Source organism: Heptranchias perlo, chromosome 23, assembly GCF_035084215.1.
Source record: "Heptranchias perlo isolate sHepPer1 chromosome 23, sHepPer1.hap1, whole genome shotgun sequence".
Classification (NCBI taxonomy): Eukaryota; Metazoa; Chordata; class Chondrichthyes; order Hexanchiformes; family Hexanchidae; genus Heptranchias; species Heptranchias perlo.
The window spans coordinates 2,409,096-2,431,264 of NC_090347.1; the positions used below are offsets into that span (position 1 = coordinate 2,409,096).

At 46.5% G+C, this 22,169-nt stretch overlaps 1 protein-coding gene across 4 annotated transcripts in view; it reads left to right on the top strand.

Moving 5' to 3' along the window:
* mbtd1 (mbt domain containing 1) overlaps positions 1-22,169 on the top strand; it is a 61,383-nt gene that overhangs the window by 34,477 nt on the left and 4,737 nt on the right. Inside the window, exons 8-17 of one of the 4 annotated variants that reach the window (XR_010966938.1) lie at positions 243-331; positions 968-1,202; positions 4,255-4,310; positions 5,717-5,821; positions 8,617-8,764; positions 10,426-10,508; positions 11,294-11,528; positions 13,679-13,753; positions 13,897-14,308; positions 21,466-21,547. Coding sequence is in view for 3 of the 4 variants with exons in the window: in XM_068003820.1 (XP_067859921.1) it covers positions 243-331; positions 968-1,202; positions 4,255-4,310; positions 5,717-5,821; positions 8,617-8,764; positions 10,426-10,508; positions 11,294-11,528; positions 13,679-13,753; positions 19,940-20,166 (1,253 nt within the window). In the remaining variant the exon portion in view is untranslated. The other 3 variants (XM_068003818.1, XM_068003820.1, XM_068003819.1) reach the window with 3 other exon arrangements.

The following is a 22,169-nucleotide window of genomic DNA, read 5'->3' on the forward strand; positions in this document are numbered from 1 at the left end:
TCAAGTGTATTCAGATGTCAAAACTGCTTCCTGTTTGTGTCTGCAAAGAATTGCTTTTTAAAAAAAAAGCAGACATCTTGTTTCTGTAGGTACGCGTGTATTCTGCTAAATTCACTTGGACATTCTGGTTGGAAAGTGTTATTGAATATGATGCATTCTTCTGCTCCACATGCTGTGGATTAATGCCTGCTATTGCCAGTTTACAGTCTTCCCTGTATAATTCCCTCTCTTTCCTTTCCCAGCTATCCAACACAAATACACAAACTGGAAAGCTTTTCTTGTGAAAAGACTAACTGGTGCCAAGACCTTGCCACCTGACTTCTGCTCTAAGGTAAGGTGCTCGGCTCCTATTCCTTTCTCATTCCCATTGTTTTGTTCTTCTGTTCAATTTTGCTTTGTTCCATGCTTCTTCCATTGCAATTGGGCTGCTATTTTCTCCTTAGTTTCCTTACCAAGTGTTGATTCCTGCTCGGGTCTGATTCCAGGGGCACTGATTGTCCTTCGATACCTCGCCCCACTACCCATTCTGCATGTGTGAGCCGTGACCAAAAAGGCCATCACACCTGGGCTTTGTCCAGAATTCACACATGTCCAATCCAACTGGATGGCAATCAGGAGCAGGAACCCTGGCTGATAGTTTCCCCCCTCTCTAACCCAGGGATGTTGAAGCCCATTGTAGCATCCCTCCTACTTGCTGCCTCAGCTCCCTACACATTGAAGATTGATCCTTGCACTTTCCTGGACTTTGTGGCTCAGGTACTCGCTGTATAAAGTGGCTGAACCATTCAGAGCACCCCATAACTATCTTTGTTGATGATCTAGCTGAATTTTGGCCACAAACAGGCTTGCCACTCTGACAGGCAGCAATGGAACACCAGCACGCTGCATCCATCATCATTGTGCTTCAGAAACAGAAGTGCAGATAAGGCTGGCTGCTTCACGTCAATAATATGAAGTTGTCTTGCAGGTTGCAGAGAGCATGCAGTACCCTTTCAAAACCGCCATGCGTGTGGAAGTAGTCGATAAAACGCACCTCTGCCGAACAAGAATAGCAGTGGTTGAAAGTATAGTGGGAGGTCGATTACGGCTCATCTATGAGGAATGTGATGATGGGACAGATGATTTCTGGTGTCATATGCTGAGCCCCCTCATTCACCCTATTGGTTGGTCTCGGAGTATTGGACATAGATTCAAGCGTTCAGGTAAGGATTGAGTTCAGAATTTTTGTATCTTTGGAATGAGTTTCCTTTGTTCGAGGCATTTTTCATGTCTACCCTTTGATAGGAAAGACTTAGATTATAATAGCACCTTATTGCATCTCTCCCAAGCATCTTCGAGCTTCACACCGTGAATTAATCTAAAATATAGTGAACTGTTGAGCCTATTTTAAATAAACCAATAGAGTGATGCTGGGTTAACTCAGTGTCACTAACAGTAAACAGTAACTGCGCACGTGCCCCCTCAAACTGAGGAGACACTGCCACACTGATTGTTATGTAGGTATATGCAGCGGTCATTCTGTGCACATCAAGACTTTAATAACATCAATGAGATAAATAACCAGTTAATCTGCTTTTGATGGTGTTGATTGAGGAATATTGGCCAGGACATCGGGAGAACTCCCCTGCTCTTTTTAACATACCCCCCATAACCTCTGGATCAGGCAGATAGGCTTCAATTTAATGTCTCATCCAAAGGATGGCACTTCTGACCATGTAGCGCACTCTCAGTATAGCACTGGAATGTCAGATCCTTGGGTGGGGCTTGAACAGCCAACCTTCCGACTCTGAAGCAAGAGTGCTACCAACTGAGCCAAGCTGATGATTTGTTGTTTTATGCACACTGTGTAGTTAAGAGGTTCAGTTGGACAGTCTGCTCCCAGTCCCCCTAGTGCAGATCTGAAGTGGGCAGTTAGAAGGTTTGTGTGTCAGTAATCTTTTCCCCCATGGTAAAAGAACCCCCTCATGAAGACATGGTTAAGACTGGAGCAAAGCGTGTGGTGGGATTGTGGATGTAACTGAATGATGACGACCGCCCCCCCAAATTTGGTTGCGCAGTATGTTGTGGATCCAAAGTGCCATACAGTTTGCCTTTACAGTGTCAGCCATGGCTCAGTGGGTACCACTCTCGCCTCTGAGTCAGAAGGTTGTGGGTTCAAGTCCCACTCCAGAAACAAAATGTAGGCTGACACTCCAGTGCAGTCCTGAGGGAAGGATGTGATGGCCTTGTGATGTGATGGGTGCAGAAAAGATTTACTAGAATGGTTCCAGGGATGATGGACTTCAATTATGTGGATAGACTGGAGAAGCTGGGGTTGTTCTCAGAGCAGAGAAGGTTGAGAGGAGATTTGACTGAGGTGTTCAAAATCATGAAGGGCCTAGACAGAGTAGATAGAGAGAAACTGTTCCCATTGGCGGAAGGGTCAAGAACCAGACGACACAGATTTAAGGTGATTGGCAAAAGAACCAAAGGTGACATGAGGAAAAACTTTTTTACACAGCAAATGGTTGTGATCTGGAATGCACTGCATGAAAGGGCGGTGGAGGCAGATTCAATCGTGGAATTGGATAAGTACTTGAAGGGAAAAAAATTGCAGGGCTACGGAGAAAGGGAGGGGATGTGGGTCTAGCTGGATTGTTCTTTCAGAGAGCCGGCACGGACTCAACAGGCCGAATGGCCTCCTTCTGTGCTATAACCATTCTATGATTCTATGAGTGCTGCACTGTCGGAGGTGCCATTTTTCGGTTGAGGAGTTAACCGAGGCCCCGTCTACCCATTCAGGTGGACATAAAAAGATCCCATGCCACTATTTTGAAGAAGAGGTTCTCCCCAGTGTCCTGAACAATATTTATCCCTCTACCAACATCACTTAAACGGATCACCTGGTCATTATCACATTGCTGTTTGTGGGATCTTGCTGTGCGCAAATTGGCTGCTGTGTTTCCTACATTACAACAGTGACTACGCTTCAAAAGTACTTCATTGGCTGTAAAACGCTTTGGGACGTCCTGAGGCCGTGAAAGGCTTGCCAAAGCCATTAGGTCCTTTGCTGGGGCGAATGTAATAGGAATTGTAACTTTCTTTTGTCTGTCGTTTATATTACAAGCTGTCTGCAGACAGTGCACCTCCAGTGGGGTAGCTGTGTAATGTTAACCCAACACTCTGCTACGGAGGCACAAAAACTATGCAAAGGCAGAACGAGGCCTAAATAACACGGGCAGTAGGGGCCAAGTGGTCTTATGCTGAAGAAAAATTTTGCTCCTGTAACCAGCCAGGTTTCCCAGCGATCAGTGTTGGAAAATGCATATGGATATCTGGTCAGAATAGGATTGGGCTCAGCTGTGGTACCCTTCATGGCCGAGTAGCTTGGTAGCTGCACCCACTTAGTTAAGGTTCTGAAGGTTGGCTGCACCCATGAGACGGAGGAGGGGAAAAAGTAGTCCTGGGTGGAGAAAGTAGTTTATTGTTTCAAGATTGAACTGGTGTGTTCGTGACATGTTTTCCTTGTGAGTTGTATCCGTCAGGAGGGTGGAATCATAGAATGATTACAGCACAGGAGGCCGCCATTTGGCCCGCCGAGCCCGTGCCAGCTCTCCAAGAGCAATCCAGCTAGTCCCACTCCCCTGCCCTTTCCCCGTAGAATCAGTACAGCTTTAATAGTACCTTAAAACTAGAAAAAGCTGGAAACACATAGCCCGTCAATCAGCATCTGTAGAGAGAACAGATCATCTGCGTTTCGGGTGTGTAGCCTTTAGAACTGGTGAACCAGACACACAAAAGCATAATAATACGACCAGGAAAAAGGGGGGTGGTGGTGAGGGGAAGTGTGTGTGTGTCTGTGCCTGCGCAAGTGTTCAGTCTGTCTTTAGTCAAATGATATAACAGATGGTCTCCGATATAGACCTGAGCACTGAAGTAATAGAAGATACTAGAGAAACAAAAGACGTGTAAGTAGCTACAGCAAAGACAGCGATGGAAAAACTGGGGGTCAGCTAGAAAATTAAGACTGGTTTAATAATGAGGATATAGCTAAAGTCTGAAGTTGTTGTTCATATCACTCATGACTGTGAACCTCCCATACTGTGCTGACTAATGCCAAACTTTCACTCTTTGTGCTGGCTTGTGGCCAGCCTGATTTTCATTTGGGTTTGACTTTGCAGTAGGTTTAGTTTCTATCGCTGTCGCTTCCTGCATTGCTTGGCTGCGTGCTCTTTTATATATTCAATTAAATTTACAACTTTCTTTTACATTCAGATGGTTCAAAGAAGCAGGAAGGACAGTGTGATGCTGCACCACAGTTGTTTGCAAAGGTAAACGTGTAGAAATGAGGCATTGTGCCTTTAACTGAGGAATGTGGGAGTGTTCCAGGTAAAACTGTTGTTTTGGGTCTGTTAATATCCAAGTACCTCCTGGTTCTGTGTGGTTTTTCAGGTTTACGTTATTTGCTGTTCAAGTTTTGAAGCTGCATGTGTGTTTTGAAAACTACCAGGGAGAGCTTCTGCTCAGTGTTCCTTTGACTAAGTGGTTATTGCTTTATGCAGCAGGTTACTGTAGTAAATACTGTTCGATTGTGCTGCTTTAGCGAATCGATGGGGTGGAGCTGGTTAAGTTTAAATAAATATGATTTGTTACACAAGTACATTGCTTGATGCTTTAATTCTTACCCTGCTGAATGAACAAATACAGTCACTTTTTTTAATTAAAAAGGCCCCACCTTTGTTTAAATGGCCAAGCCTTTTTTTTTAAGCTGCACATTTAGAGTTGAACCCTCCAATTTGCTTTTTCAGGGTTGTGCTTTTTCTCCGTGTGCGCTGGAATAGGGTTCCCAGGCTCCCTCAGGAAAGTGCATTTAGGTCAGCCTGGTGAGGACAGGATTGAGCCTGACTGTGACCGAGTCTCCATACTTTTACGTGAACCTAAACTAAGAGTGCGGCAGGACATTCAACCACAAGTGGCATCAGAGCCTAGCTCAATATGCACTTCTGAGAATACGTCGCGGGATATTAATTGCGAAAGGGGACCCTCGCTGACTGTTTCCCACTTGTAGCCTTTTGCAGTGTTCTGTAGCAGCACAGAGATTATTGACGTCAATAGAGTAATCACACAAATCTTATCCAGTAGCTTTGCTATTGTAGTGTTTGCCTATAGACAGTGTATAAAGGATCTTGTCAGATCTGGTAGTTGAACGCTCTGTGCTTCAGGATCATTTAAGTGTTTCTCCTTTTCAGTTGAATGAAAAGTATATTGCTAGGGAAAGGCACGATAGTGTGGTTATGTTACCGGACCAATAATCCAGGGGCCTAGATGAGTAATCCAGAGAGTGAGTCCAAATCCCACCGTGGGCAGTTTGAGAATTTGAATTCAGTTTTAAAAAATCTGGAAATGAAGAGCTGGTGTCAGTAAAAGTGACCATGAAGCTGTCGGATTGTCATAAATCCCAGCTGGTTCACTAATGTCCATTTAGGGAAGGAAACCTTCCATCCTTACCCAGCCTGGGCCTATACGCGGTTGACTCTCTTAACTGCCCTCTGAAGTGGCCTAGCAAGCCCCACAGTTGTATCATGCAGCGGTTCAGGATGGCATTTCACCACCACTACCTCAGGGCAACAAGAGATGGGCAATAAATGCCAGCCTTGTGAGGCCCACTTCCTGAGAATGAATTTTAAAAAAATTACTTGCTGGTCTTTGTGATTTTACTGACTGTCTCGATCTGTAGGTAAAAGATGTTGACCAGAGTGGAGAGTGGTTCCAGGAAGCGATGAAGCTGGAAGCAATCGACCCGCTGAATCTTTCTGCGATTTGTGTGGCGACTGTCAGGAAGGTAAGCTCTCTGCTGCACAGAAACCCTTACCTTGCCACTTTGGCTGTCCCTCATTATCAGGAGTTGTTTGAACAGGGACTGGCTGGTGCACGTAGGACCTGAGTTACAATCCATCCTGATGGGATGAAAGTTTCCTTCCTGTGACAGGAAACATCTTAACTGAGATGGGTTTAGGATCATCTCTCACCTCCCGTTCCAAGTGAGTTCAAGTTCCTGAGGCTGCCCTGCTATATTTCATGGTTGCACGCAGCTGGGAGTGGTGATTCAGTGTGTGAGATGGTGTGCATGAGCCTCTGTACTATTGCTCCGTGATGTTGTCTATTGGTGCTTTGCTGCTCGAATTTGAATTCCTGTTGACACTTTAAAGGGCAGTGTCACTCTGCTGTCAGATGATCGTGTATTGAGACTTGTCAATACCTGCCTTGCCCGCGGGCTCACCGTCGTCTTGCTGTCAATCTGAAATAGTTTTTCAAACCTGCAGTGTTAATCTTTTGTACCATCCATTTACGTAGGGTGGAGTACAATAGTTTCACTCGCAAAACTTGTTACACCTGCGAAGAACATAAGAAATAGGTGCAGGAGAAGGCCATTCGGCCCCTCGAGCCTACTCCCCCATTCAATAAGATCACGGCTGATCTTTGGCCTCAACTCCACTTTCCCGCTCTGTCCCCATATCCCTTGATTCCCATAGAATACAAAAATCTATCGATCTCAGCCTTGAATATATTCAACAACTCAATATCCACAGCCCTCTGGGGTAGAGAATTCCAAAGATTCACAACCATCTGAGTGAAGAAATTCCTCCTCATCTCAGTCTTAAATGGCCGACCCCTTATCCTGAGACTATGCCCTCTAGTTCTAGACTCACCAGCCGGGGAAAACCATCTCTTAACATCTACCCTGTCGAGCCCCCTCAGAATCTTATATATTTCCATGAGATCACCTCTCATTCTTCCAAACTCCAGAGAGTATAGGCCCATTCTACTCAATCTCTCCTCATAGGACAACCCTCTCATCCCAGGAATCAATCCAGTTAACCTTCGTTGCACCACCTCTGAGGCAAGTATATCCATCCTTAGATAAGGAGACCAAAACTATACACAGTACTCCAGGTGTGGCCTCACCAAAGTCCTGTACAATTGTAGCAAGACTTCCTTACTCTTGTACTCCAACCCCCTTGCAATAAAGGCCAACGTGCCATTTGCTTTCCTAATTGTTTGCTGTACCTGCATGCTAACTTTGTGTTTCTTGTAAGAGGACACCCAGATCTCTTTGAACACCAACATTTAATAGTTTCTCACCATTTAAAAAGTATTTCTGCTTTTCTATTCTTCCTACCAAAGTGAATAACCTCAGATTTCCCCACATTATATTCCATCTGCCCACTCACTTAACCTGTCTATATCCCTTTGCAGACTCTGTGTTCTCCTCACAGTTTACTTTCCCACCTACCTTTGCATCGTCAGCAAACCTGCTGCATTGGAACCCAAGAATATCAGGGTACATAAGCAGGTGACCGTGAAAAGCCCTAGTAAATAATCTTATTTTGCATGTCTGATGCCACAGAGTAAACCCAAATGATCAATCTTAGGCTACAAAGTTATGGTATTGCATTTAAATAGCGCCGAGGTTTGAGGTCACCACATCTGTTTCTGTTACTTGTGGGCTACTTGGATCAACCTTGTTCAGAGGGGAGAGTATGACCAGCCCCCTGGCTATTAATAGGTCTTATACCAGAGATTTAAAAAAATAAACATTGTTCCTGAATGCTGTTTATGAAATACAACCCTAGTCATTGATCAGTTTTTGTAAAAAAGAGACCGTTCCCTCTCCAGTGTCCAGACCCATTTCCAAGCTGTGTGCGCAGGCTGGTAACATGCTGTCAGCTTCTTCTGCTCTTGAACTGGCTGCTTGGGAGGTCTGAATAGCAACTCCCAACTTTCCCTTTGTCCCTAGCTGAATGTACCTGAGCTCTGAGGAAAGATCGAAGATTGTTTTCTCTGGAGAAGGCTATGGGGAAATATTCCGATTCTTAAGGACGTGGTTAAATTAAACTCATAATATATTTGAGATTATCACAAACTCTGGAAGGGGCTTAGGTCTGGAGGAGGGAAGGTGCACAGACAATCTAGACCAAACTCCTTTGCACAGAGAGTGTTGAACTTGTGGAAGAGAGTGGTCTGAGAGTCAGACAGCATGAAATAAAATCAGGAAGAATTGCATGGATATTTGAGGGGGTGGGTTTTGGGACTAAGCACATGGACCTCAGATTCTGTACTTCCCTGTATTCTGATGGCCCCTCTGTGGGGAAGGGCATGCCCTTTGCGCGGCAGCACCTCCGATGAGATGTGAAATTGGCTGTGGGAGTAATCATATGGCTGTAAACCATTGCTGCCTGTGGTACTTGTTACTGGTAGCGGCAGTGCGCTGTGGTGCTCACGCTGTGATTATGGTGCTAGACTCATTTTGTTTTGCTTCATCCAAAAGAAATGGAACCCCCAAGATCTCAAACTGATGGCATAGTGAATCTCTTCAAAGAGACGGTGGTGCAGTGAAGATCTCCATAACCCCGTGATACCCTTCCTGCTTCACAAACCATAGCTGTAGTAATGTTTTGACTCCAGGGTGCCTTTTGTAAATCCTGTGCTGAGATTCCCTGATTTATATAGGGAGGAGAAATCATCACTGGGCGTTCTTCTGTACTCTGCATTGGGGCGGGTGGGACCTGTGAGAATTTGTGGTGCCTTCTGTGTGCTTTTTCTCTTGAGTGAGAGAATTTCCCATTTCCTTCTCAGGTATTAGCTGAGGGGTACCTGATGATCGGTATCGATGGCTCGGAGGCAGCAGACGGCTCGGACTGGTTTTGTTACCACTCCACTTCCCCGTCAATTTTTCCCGTGGGGTTCTGTGAAATCAACAAGATTGAGCTAACGCCCCCCAGAGGTAATGTCGTTCTCATTGATGCGCAGTGTTTAAGTTTTGTAGTGTTTATCTTCAAAGGCATTTGAAATATTATTATTATTTGTTGACACAGCCAGAATTAATTTCACGTGGCAGGGTTTCAAGCCCATAGGCTGCTTTTCATTCCATTCAATTCAATTCAATTCAGCTCTTCTTCTGCTGAAATTATTGCTCTTGACTTGGTTGATAATCTGGTTTCTCCACTGCTCCCAGGCGAGGAGGTGGGAGCTGATCCTTTTACGAGGTGTCTTTTTTTTTTGTCCAGCATTTTTGTTTTGGATCTGGGACAATACCTGTGTACTTCCTTCAGCCTTGTGTACCTCTTCCTTTTCAGCCCTAGTAACAGGGCAGCTGTCTCCCCTAGTGATGGGTGGAATGGAAAAGGAGTCGTCCTTTGAGAATGAATTTAAGTGGATGCGTGTTGACAGTACATGCTACGTCAAACTGTTTTTGTTCTCGATCAACCCTGCAGTTGGGTACTAAGCTGAGACTGATGCTGCGTTTGCAGCCAATCCCACTGATTGGGGAATAGATTGTGTCTGCATCCATTAGACATTGGTTTGTGCACAAATTGGCTGCTTTTAGCACTTGGGCAGTAAACATCGCATTCTGCTGTAAAGGAAGCTTATATTGGCTGATATTAATGGAGCCACACTGTCACTGTGCCTCCCACTGGACTCTGTCCACACTGCACCCTCTCCTCCTCCTGCTTGTTCAGCTCACTGCCCATGCTATCATTGTTGAGGCCTCCACTTTCATTCATTCTGCTGTAAAGCACATAATCCAGGCTAACACTCCCAGTGCCGGTACTGAGGGAGCGCTGCACTGTCAAAGGTGCCATCTTTTGGATGAGACATTAAACTGAGGCCCCATCTATCCTCTCAGGTGGACGTAAAAGATTCCACGGCCACTATTCGAAGAAGAGCAGGGGAGTTCTGGGTCAATATTTATCCCACAATCAATGTCACTAAAAACAGATTATCTGGTCATGTCTCTAATCTGGCATTGTCCTTAAAAGCTGAGGACTTATTGTTATGGATCTCATGAATGCTGAGCCACATAAACCAAGAAGGTCGCAGAACAGATTCCTGGTCTGCGCTGAGTTCGTGACCTTATCGAGGGAGGAAGTGCTAGTTAGCCTTCGTGTCCCTGGGCTAAGGAGAGGAAAAATCAGTTGGGGTTCCCGATGCAGGTCAGCATCCAGGCACCCCTGCTAGAAAGTGCAAGTGGGTACACTATGGACTTGGTGGTGAAGGCCACTCTGGCCAAATACCCAGCTGAAGCTTACCGTCAAGGCCCGCATGTTCAGAATGCCCACTTGGGTGAGGTGCCACGACCAACCTCTGAAACCATACAAAATGAGGAGTCGCAGCCTGCAGGAAAGCGGGGAGGATAATAAGGGATAAAAAAAACAATAAAGCGGGCTGGTTGTCTGAGCTTCAGGTTATTTTTTTCCTCTGCTGTTCTCTCATTTCATCCCCCCCCCCACCCCCCCCCCCACCGGCCGAGCGAAGCAGGAATGTGAAACGATATCCTGCCACTTTGTGCTGTTGTATTGTTCCACCAACCGAACTGGTGGATAAATAGGAACATTGAGTTTAATAAATCACTTGTACGCTAAGGTGACGGCGGCTATTTTTCAGGTTACTCCAAAATTCCTTTCAAATGGTTCGACTACCTTAGGGAGACGGGATCTGTTGCAGCGCCTGTCAAGCTGTTCAACAAGGTGAGAGCAAAACTGTCAGAAATGCAAATTCTTTTACTTCCTCTATTCTTTCATACTCTCTTTTTTAAAAAAAAATGGAATTGGTGAACTCTCCTTTAAAAAGCATCTTTGAACCCCAAGAGCTCTTGGTCTTTGCTGACACTCTGACCTATTTTAAGCTCGTACAGATGGATGGGTTGTTCCATTTGGGTCACTTCTATGCTGTGACCTTGGGTACTAAGCTGAGACTCATGCTGAGTTTGCAGCCAATCCCACTGATTGGGGAATAGATTGTGTCTGCATCCATTAGACATTGGTTTGTGCACAAAGTGGCTGCTTTTAGCACTTGGGCAGTAAACATCGCATTCTGCTGTAAAGGAAGCTTATTGAATCAGATGATTTTTGCTAAAGTATTGAGACGTACAGACCAGGCAGGCCCCAGGTTTGACCTCTGGTATTTGCAGAGTTTGTTGACCTCAACCAGGGTGTCAGATGCTGCAACTGGCCTCTGCACTGCAGGGCTAAGGAGGAGGGAGATCAGCCAGGTTACCTTCTGGTGGCCATCCAGTAATTCCTGCTGGAAAGAGCACGTGTGCTGATATTGAGCGAGGATCAGCTGTGATGCCCCCATAGTTGAGTAGCCTACTTGTGCTCACAGTTGAGGCTCAGATGTGAAGTATGGTCCCTGTAGTGTGCTACCAGAGGGCAGCCTGCACCCATGGAGCCAGCGTGAGGCACAGCCTTTGGAAATATTTTTAATAAGATTTTTCCAATTGACTAATCTCCAACTTTCTCTTCTAACACAGGAAGTCCCAAACCATGGCTTTCGAGTGGGAATGAAAGTGGAAGCTGTAGATCTAATGGAGCCACGTTTGGTGTGTGTGGCGACGGTCACCCGCATTGTCCACCGGCTCCTGAGGATCCACTTTGACGGCTGGGAGGATGAATACGACCAGTGGGTGGACTGTGAATCTCCTGACCTCTACCCTGTCGGTTGGTGCGAACTGACAGGCTACCAGCTTCAACCTCCAGCGTCTCAGTGTAAGTGACCAGGCTATCCATTTAAAACCAGCCAGCAACGTGGGTCGTGTGCTGTGATTTCAGCCGTGCTATTGGATCAGTCCAATGGTGGGAGTGTCGGGGAGGGACCAGAGACTATCCCCATCCCCTTTGCAAGCTGGAGGGGGAGGAGGCCACACTTGCCCACCCTTTTGTGAATGCTATTCTCCAGCTGTTACTAAGGTTTTGCCCATTCTTTCCCTGACAGTGAGAGAGCTGGGGGAGTGGGAAATGTTGTACACTCAGGCGCTGAATGACCACCTCCTGTTCCTATCCCCATTCACTTTCTTCAAATGTTTATCTAATTTGTTTTTCAGCGTTGGCTTTGTTTGCCGTGTAGTAATGCTTTCCATATCCTAATGACCCTCAGCATGAAAACATTCCTTCTAACTTCCCTCGTTATACTGTGAAGGAGTGTCCTCCTTGGGGAGTTGGGTGTAAGCAGGCTCTCATTGGGGTTGAAATAGCTCCAAGAATACACGCCTGGTGATGGACCTTTGGAACGGTCAGCCCTCTGTGGTAGATTCTGTAACCCCATACCTGACCCAGCCAGATGCCCAGTACTCCAGGTCACTGTGGATGTTTGACAGCCAGCCTGTCTCACCAATAGAATCTGGAGAGGTAGACCCATCACTGGGGCCTGGGATTCTTCCCACTCAGCTCCAGAAATCTTGCAAGCCAGTGCCAGTAAACTGCTGCGGTATCCCTGGACATACTGAAAGGGATCCTTAACTCGTGGCTGTACCAGTCTGTCCCGAAGCTCTCTGGAGTTGGGTATGTGGGGTTGCCCCTACAGGTAGAGATTGCCTGCTCCATAATGGGAAAACAGAAACTCTACAGGTATAGATTTCTCACTAGCTTGGTTCAGAGACTCTTAAACATGGTGATTGGTTTCGCCCATGTCGGCTACCTGGTTGTCTATAAAAACAATGCTGTGGCGATGTCATAACCAGGTCCTGTTGCTGGTCATGACATCTACAAAAGGTTCTGAGATTTCCTCCAATTCATTGTTGAACTTACTCTGGTAGTACATCAAGTTATAGATCAACCATCAACCACGCCATCCTCCTCCAGTGTCCAGCCCAGTGAGACTGCCCTCACTTTGTTCCACTCTTGGCTATTCAGTCGTAGCCAAAGCATCTTTTGCTGCCCTGGCACCATTACCTTGGGAGTCCTCCAAGGATCTGTCCTTGGCCCCTTTCTCTTTGTACATGTCGCCCTGGCGACATCATTCATCACACAGAACGCCTATTTCCACTTCCGTAACTACGCCTGCCTCAGCCCATCTGCTGAAACAGTCAACCCTTCGTCATCTCCAGACTCAACTATTCCATTGTTCTCCTGGCCGACCACCTGTTCTCCATGCTCTGTAAACTTCAGCTCATCGAAAACTCTGCTGCCTGCATCTTATCACTCATCAAGTCCCACTCGCCCATCACCCCGGTCCTTGCTCATCTACATTGGCTACAGTTCCCCAAAGCCTCCCAATTTAAAATTCTCATCCTCGTGTAAATCCCTCCATGTCTCCAACCTCCTCCAGCCCTACCAGGCCCCCCTCCCTCCAGAGCACTCCATTCCTCTGTCTGTGGCTTCTTGTGCAACCCCCTTCCTTTGCCCCACCATTGGCGGCTGTGCCTTCAGCCAGCTAGGTTCTATGCTCTGGAATTACCCTCCCATACACCCCTCCACCTCCCCCTCCTCTATTTAAGATCCTTTTTAAAACCCACCAAGGTTCTGGCCACCCCTCCTAATAGCTCCTATTTTGGCACGGCATCCATTTGTAGCTGATTACGTCTTTGTGAAGCACCTTGGAATATTTTTCTATGTTAAGGGCGTCATATAAATGCAAGGTGTTGATTTTGGATCCTACGTAGAATCTTCAAAACACAGCACTGGGAGCAGCAAGATGGTAAATGTGTACTGAATTTCTGTGAATCAGAGGTATTACTCTTGTGTTCTTAAACTCCCCCAATTGGATTGCAGCTGTGCAATTCTCCAAGTGGTGCTAGCCCTCTGTGTTTGGTAGTGGGGATATCTTTGTCCTGGTTACAGCTGCCCTGTAAGAGAAGCTGTGGTTTAGTCCTGTCCAACTCTGTGCCTCTTCTCATGTTGCTTTTCTCTTTCATCTGCAGCCTCGAGGGAGAATCAAACCAATGTGATGAAGAAGAAGAAAGCAAAGTCCAGCCAGTACAAGGGGCACAAAAAAAGTAGGTTGCCTGCTTTTACTGATTTTCTGTCCTTTTTGGTTACTATCATTTGATATTAATCATTAGTAAATGTCCTCACCATCTCAAGGACCACAACACGTTTTCCAGTAATTTACTATTCCTAAATATCTGAATCTGAACAGATAACTTTCTCCCGCAATTTTTGAGGAGATCGGCCCCTTGCATCACCTGGTCAGGAGTGTTTCCGGGATTGAAGTGGGCATAATGTTGGCTGAGAGTCTCAGTTCAGCCTGGGAGCCGGGAAGGCCTGATGCCATCAAACAAAAGTCGGTCTCTTCCTGTCCCAGAGTGGCAGCACATCACGTGGCCAGCGTCTGCCTTTGTGAACAGCTCAGGCAAATCCTTGCAATTTACTTTTAACCACATCCGTCAACGAATGCCACCAAAAACACATCAACTGGTCATTATCTCATTGCTGTTTGTGGCACCTTGCTGTGTGCAAATTGACTGCTGCGTTTCCTACATTATAACAGCGAATGCCAAAAGCAATCCATTGGCTGTGAAGCACATTGGGATGTCCTGAGGATGTAAAAGGTACTATATATACAAGCAAGTTGATTCATTCTTAGTGAATTTTTCTCCTGTGATCTGTTTCTTACTGTTTAATTATCGATGTTCTGGTAAATGTTTGAAATAGGAGCTGTTTGCTTTACTGTCCCGTTTCAGCTGGAATCTGGGAAAATGATGTTCACTCACTGAATTAAATATTGAGGTTCAGATCCACAAGTAAATCGGGTATTTAAACTTTGGGGGAGGATAATTTCTGTTTGTCTGTGTTTGTGAATGAGGGTGATAGTAAATGCTCCTGGTTTGTTCATGTTGTAAATGTTGACCTTAGTGCAATGGGAGCACTGCTTTTCAGAAATGTGCTCTTTAATCTTTAAGATTAGCCTGTGGCCAGGAAGCCCGTCTTGTATTGTAGGGCCTTGAACCGCTGTCTACTGTTGTTAGCTTAGTGTCCTTCACCTTAATGTGTTGATGCCCTGCCTCTGAAAGCAGAGAGTGCCCCTCGGGATTTGGTTTTTGTTCCCTATCTCCAAGACTAGCCCAGCAGTAAACTGAATGGGGATTGCTGGTGGCTAAGGGAACTTTACTACATTAAAGGCGCTATATAAATGCAAGTTGTCGAAAAGGAGGAATATTAAAGGATATGGGGAGTGACTAGAGAGTAGGAGTAGGTTGGGTGGCTTATGTGGAGAAGAACACCAGTTCAGACTTGGTGGGCCAAATGGCCTGTTTCTGTACTGGAGCATTCTGTGATTCCATGTGTTGACCACTTGTTATGCAAAAAGAACTGAGACTACCTGGTAAGTGCTGGGATTGTGAGTCCTCAGCTTCTGTATAAAGTAAGACCTCTGGTCAGTAATAACTGTTTAGAGATTCTCTGCAGAGCCTTTTTTTGATATATTAATGACTTGGACTTGGGTATACAGGGAATAATTTCAAAGTTTGCAGATGACACAAAACTCGGGAATGTAATAAACAATGTGGAGGATAGTGACAGGCTTCAGGAGGACATAGACAGACTGGTGAAATGGGCAAAGGAAATTTAATGCAGAGTGTGTGAAGTGATGCATTTTGGTAGGAAGAATGAGGAGAGGCAAAATAAACTAAATGGTACAATTTTAAAGGGGGTGCAGCAAGAGAGAGACCTGGGGGTGGACATATACAAATCTTTAAAGGTGGCAGGACGAGTTGAGAAGGCTGTTTTTTTAAAAAGCATATGGGATCCTGAGCTTTATTAATAGAGGCAAAGTACAAAAGCAAAGAAGTTATGCTAAACATTTATAAAACACTGGTTAGGCCTCAGCTGGAGTATTGTGTTCAATTCTGGGCACCACACTTTAGGAAGGATGTCAAGGCCTTAGAGAGGGTGCAGAGGAGATTTACTAGAATGATGCCAGGGATGTGGGACTTCAGTTATGTAGAGAAGCTGGGATTGTTCTCCTTAGAGTAGAGAAGGTTAAGAGGAGATTTGGTAGAAGTGTTCAAAATCATGAACAGTTTTGATAGAGTAATTAAAGAGAAACTGTTTCCAGTGGCAGAAGGATTTGTAACCAGAGGAGACAGATTTAAGGTGATTGGCAAAAGAACCAGAGGTGACATGAGGGACCACTTCTTTACGCAGCGAGTTGTGATGATCTGGAATGTGCTGCCTGAAAGGGCGGTGGAAGCAGATTCAATAGTAACTTTCAAAAGGGAATTGGATAAATACTTGAAGGGAAGAAATTTACAGGGCTATCGGGGAAAGAGCAGGGGAATGGGACTAATTGATGGCTCTTTCAAAGAGCCGGCACAGGCCCGAAGGGCCGAATGGCCTCCTTCTGTGCTGTAACATGCTCTGATACTATGAAATGTTTGTCCAAAATCTTATCCTTGCAGCAGGGCAAGTAGGAGCCCAGCAATTGTCTCCATTTTAAGCCTCTCGTGCTGTGAAATGCTGCACCATCACCTGGGAAACTGGGAGGAGAGGGGGGCTACGTGCGCTCCCACGTGATCAGTGTTTACCCAGCTAATACCTTGGGCGAGAAGTTACAAATGTAAGCAACGCAATCTGGTTTTACAGCATTAATTGATTTCCCGATTTATGCTACAGGGTCGCCTCCAACAACACGGGCACCACTGAACTCGACCATTTGGGAGGGTTTTTGGGCCAGTGGGCAGCATCCAATGAACAGATGCTGATGGCCCTTCGACCTGCCTGACCATGTTGGTTCTCGAGCTCAGCCCCCTCTTACAAACTGGCATTGTGGGTTTTGCCATTTCTGGCCTGTCTGCCCCTTCCTTTTGGCAACTTTGCACTGGCTACGTGCACAAATCCTACACGTGTACCCTTCCTTTAAAGTCATGTTCGTGACTTCAGAACAATGGCCCAAATCCTGTGTGCACAGCTGTTAGACTGATCCAGCCCACAGTATAAACGGGGCTGATTTGGGTATGAGGGAACCGGCTGATATACGGAACCACTCGCAGCAGAAGAGACTCTGATATAAAATACATTGAATACGTTCAAGGCTGAGTTAGACAAATTTTTGATCAGCAAGGGAGTCAAAGTGGAAAAGGCGGGAAAGTGGAACTGAGGTAAAAATCAGATCAACCATGATCTCATTAAATGGAGGAGCAGGGTGATGAGTGTTAATTTTACCGACAGAGTGTAAATAATGCCTGGGCATGCTAATCATTAAAGACAATGTTGCTTCCAGATTGGCGTTAAGATGAAGCCTCCTTGTCCTTTTTGCATCTCAGTAATTTTAGTTTGTGAGACTGTTTGTGAAGTGCAGTGGGAGGCTTGATACATGGATCACTTCCAAAGAGCAAACCACCATGAGTGACGACCTGGTCATTAATGGGATGTCTGGGCTTGCAGGGTCTGTCTCTGTCCATGTGTCTGTCGTGTGCACTGATTTAGCTCCTTCATACGACTGGGTTCAGTACGATCCTGAGCCAGTTCCCCATCGTTTCCTCGGTACCTGTTGGTGAACGATTTTGCTTCAGTAAAATAAGATTTTGAAGGAAAAAAAAAGTGTTCCATGGGTCGTGGTCACCCTGAGGTACCTCATCAAAGGGGATCTTACTCCCGAGCTTTAATGCTGAGTGACATCAACTGGAGCAACATCACAGCCAAACCTGCTCATCCTGTGTCTACACACGCACACATGCAGGAGGATCAGTGATTGAGCAGGAGCCTTGGCTGAGTGTGGACTATGGAAGGATTGGGCTAGATGGGCAGAATGCCTTTTATCATAAGCCTTTTAGTGTTCTTAAGAAAAATATGGCCGTCCTGGAATGTAGCAGGTCAGGAGAGAAAAGACCGGGTGAGCTGTTGTGCATCAAGAGGTGTTACAGAGCCTGTGAAAGTGGGTTGACAGCAGTGTCCCTTCCAATAGAGAGCCCCAGCCCAAGGACACAGTGTTCAGGCAAGGGCCCGCGTCACGGCCAGCCTCTTCCCAGGGGGATGGGGGGGAAGAAATCTGAGCAAAATCCCCTTTGGGCTCCTCCTGTGGCTGAGGATAGCACTGGAAGACGTGGGGGTGGGAGTGGGAGGGATGCTGGTGGGGAGGGATGGGAAAAAATTGCTCTGAGGAATCCTGTTGGACGGAAGTCCCAGTGAAATATTCCAAATTTCTTAATTCCCTGAAAAGTAAAAGCTTACGTTTCAATGAAAAATGAGTTCCTGTATATTCTGTTCTTTACAGTTAGGTTTAGGATGTTAGTTTGGGGGTAAACTCCGTATCTACAGCATGTGCCAGTCAGAGCTTGTAATTCAGACAGTGTGATTGGTGATAACCTTGTCTTCCGAACCTCGCATTTAAATCTGCTCCCTATAGACTGGGGGTGGGGGTCTCCCTTGTACTCTTGCTCTCACCTGCCTTTTAAAATATTTTTTTTTTTCGTTCATTTATTGCCCATCTCACACACTCATTCACAGCTGTATGGAGTAGCGAGAGGCAAATTCAAATTAATTACAAAGGACATAGGCCCACAGTACAAAATTGTTCATAATTAAAGATTAATTGGGCAATCTCACACTTAGCCTTTACTGAAAGCTGCTGTAATATTCTTCATTGGGGCATTGTAAAGGGAGCTTTACTCTGTATCTAACCAGTGCTGTACCCACCCTTGGAGGGTTTGATGGGACAGTGTAGAGGGAGCTTTACTCTGTATCTAACCCTTGCTGTACCCACCCTTGGAGGGTTTGATGGGACAGTGTAGAGGGAGCTTTACTCTGTATCTAACCCATGCTGTACCTGCCCTGGGAGTGTTTGATGGAACAGTGTGGAGGGAGTTTTACTCTGTATCTAACCCGTGCTGTACCTGCCCTGGGAGTGTTTGATGGGACAGTGTAGAGGGAGTTTTACTCTGTATCTAACCCGTGCTGTACCCACCCTTGGAGGGTTTGATGGGACAGTGTAGCGGGAGCTTTACTCTGTATCTAACCCGTGCTGTACCTGCCCTGGGAGTGTTTGACGGGACAGTGTAGAGGGAGCTTTACTCTGTATCTAACCCGTGCTGTACCTGCCCTGGGAGTGTTTGATGGGACAGTGTAGAGGGAGCTTTACTCTGTATCTAACCCATGCTGTACCTGCCCTGGGAGTGTTTGACGGGACAGTGTAGAGGGAGCTTTACTCTGTATCTAACCCGTGCTGTACCTGCCCTGGGAGTGTTTGACGGGACAGTGTAGAGGGAGCTTTACTCTGTATCTGATTATTTGCTCCTGTTCAACACCAGATAGATATTACATTCTCTATTGTTATTCCTCTCATTGAGTGCAAAATCCCACCCTTTCCCTAACACAGCATTGCACAGGAAGCTTTGCTTCGAAGCTCTCCAAATCACAGGACTTGTGCCTAGAATATCAAGGACATATTCTGGATCCTCTTGAGTGGGATGGTGTCCATTTTTTGCAATCCTTTTGGTGGCTTGCGACCCCTGTAAGTACCAGCCAGCTGTCCAGCCGAGTCCAGCTGCAACGGTCTGGTTTCCTCTCCTCCCCCTCCAGTGTATTGCGTCTTGTTTCTGTTGTTTGGTGACCATTTCTCCACCCCCCCCCCCCCCACCAAGTGTTCTGAGTCTTCCAGGGTACAGTTGTGGTTCCACAGGCACCAGCAGCCCCCTCTGCTGCCCCAGAGGTGAGTGTTCATCATGTATGAGCCTGAACAGGATGATAGAAGGCATCACAGCTCAGCTCAGTTCAGTCCTGCCCTCGCCCAGTTTCACGTGCATTTTAAAGCAGAAGCCACAGGATAGCAAACAGGAGTGGGGACCCTTGCTTTTTCCTTTTGCTTCTCTGGGGACACTGGTGCCTGTTATAGTGAACAGATGTGATTATTCAACTCTGCCTGGGAACTGAACCTGGGCGTTAAGGCTGCATGTTTACCTACTAGACCATCAAGGGAGTTTGGGTGGAACTTTTAATGGCAGTTGATGTGCTTTGTGCCGTCTAATGTTAAGATCGCTTCATAGAACTGGGGGAGAAGGCACCAAATGGGACCAATAAAATAATGGTGTAGGGTTTCCATCAGGAGCACCTGGAACCCAGTGATAGGTCAGGTACACAGTCCAGCTCTGACACGTCCTTGTGTTTAATAAGATTGATAGTGAATTTAGTGCAGACATTTTGAACGCTATAATGAGAGCTTTAACAAAGTTTGACCTGATGTTTAGAGAGGAAGAATCCAGTTGGGAAGAAGTCTGTCAGTCTGCCGATCCCGCCCATGAGTGGCGGGACGTGCAGGAGTTTCTCTGCGGATGATGAGTTGAGTCCTCCATGCCGATCTCTTCCAGCCCCGGAGGCCCTCACGCCTCCCAGCACTAGCAGACAGGTCAATGCCAGGCTCAGAACAGGTAATCTAATAGCTGTAAAAGAAAGGAGTTGTGTTTATTGTAGTTAATCCCATTCAGAGAGTCCCCAGTTCAAGATCAAAGCACAGGGTTGGCAAAAATACAGTGATCGTTTTCCTTCCCCTTCTCCCCTGAAGGCACGGACTCTGGTTGGGGTACAGTGTGCCGGGAGCCTCAGCAACCCTCTTACAGTGACAGGTTATTCGACTGTGGGAACCATCACGGCCAAACCTGTTTCTGTGCTCACCCAACATCTGCACAGCAGGATGGGCATCACTGGTTACTGATGAGGCAAGGGGGACCCAGCTGTGTTTTTATTTTGTAAACCTTAATTATCCCCCCTTCCCCCACAGTGGCCAGGCAGGACTCAAACCAACTGTAGCACCAAGCCATCCTGGCTGCAATTAGCTGCCTCCGTACAAACTGGGATTTGACCCTGTGACCCCCCCTGCCCTGTACGACTCGGGTATTTGCTGCCTCAACCCACTCTTCCTTTCACCCTGCAGTTTTACTGTGTATTTTTCAAAAACTTTTTTTTTTACACATACAATAGGCACCTTGGTTTTGGTTGGTCTTTCAATGTCAAATGATGGTGGGTTACATGTAGGAGGATGCAGTAACGTATCTGAAGAGTACTGATGATCGAATGTTCCTCTGCTCCCATCTCCCTGACGCCCCTGTAATATCTGCTCTCTGACCAACTGAGAAACTCCCCCCGTACTTGTGTTTATCGGAAGGAAACCAGGATGTGTGTTGTATTGATCAGAGAGTTCTAAGCTCAACTCCTGACCACTGAGGTACAAAATACCGCAGCAATGGACGAGCATCATTTAGCAGTCGTCTGTTTATTATTTTGTGTCTTTTCATTTGCCCCGTCCTTGTATAATTTTCCTCTTTCTGCCCCTACCCCTGTGAAGCCTAATTTCGTGCCTGAGACGGGTAAGCAGCTCTTGAACTGGCCCCCGAGGGATACACAGTTTAGGGGCTGGCCTGATGATCCTTTTTCCGTCCCAGTGTAAACCCTGCAGCCGCACCAATGCAGTTTGCCATTGTAGCTACGTCCTCGATCCTGCCCGAGACTGTGCCCTCCTGCAGAGCTCTGCTGGTGCCCCCTAATAACTGGTAACATGGACTCGCTTTACTGCCTTAAGCACATTCGTTGTCCTGTCTCTCCTCCTTGCACTCTGCATCTCTTGTAAGATCAGGAACTGCTTTAATATATAATTGTTTTCTCTTTTAGCAGAGCGTTTAAGCGGGTTACTCTGTGTTTGATAGTCACTAGGTGAAAGGTGCTGTACAGTGCCTGTATTTGGGGAGCCTGACCTCTCCACTTTCCCTGTATATTTCAGCCAGCAGCAGTAAGCACCGGGATATCATCATCTGGTGACCAAAGGCTGCCGGCCATCTCTCCACAGCGTTTACTGGCAGCTACCAGGTGAGTGGGAAAACCCGCAACACGGCTCCACACTGTGCAAAGAAACTAAAAAGCAAGTTTCCACAGGCAGGGTCCAGCCTCTTTCTGCGTGCTTAACAATCCCAACTTCACAATTACCCGTGTGTTGTCGGGGAGAGAGGAAATCGGAGGGGCGATAGCTCCAGGCTGTGCTCGTGGACCTATCTGGTGTGGGGTCTGCAGAGCGGGGACTATATGAGGTCTAGGAGATGGCAGGTGTTGTATTGTGGTTATAGTGGGGGAGGACTGGTGGGGGGGGCGGGGTGGAATGAATGGCATAGAATTATTTCTGGAAACTATTAAAGTATTGAGTGAGGCTACAAATGGGGACATGCAAACCAGGAGTCTGAGCTGTGCACAGGTGTGAGCGAATGAGCCAGTCGCATGGCCTGGGTGTGAGTGGCTTGAGCAGCCTGTGGTCTCAGCATTGAATAGTGCAAACTCAATCCCTGATCCTCCCCACGATGGAGGCCCCAATCTCAGCTGCAGGCTGGGAGGAAGATGTGGAGAACTGGGAAGAGTTGAGGATATAATCTCATTGAAACATATAAGATTATGAGAGGGCTTGACAGGGTAGATGCTGAGAGGTTGTTTCCCCTG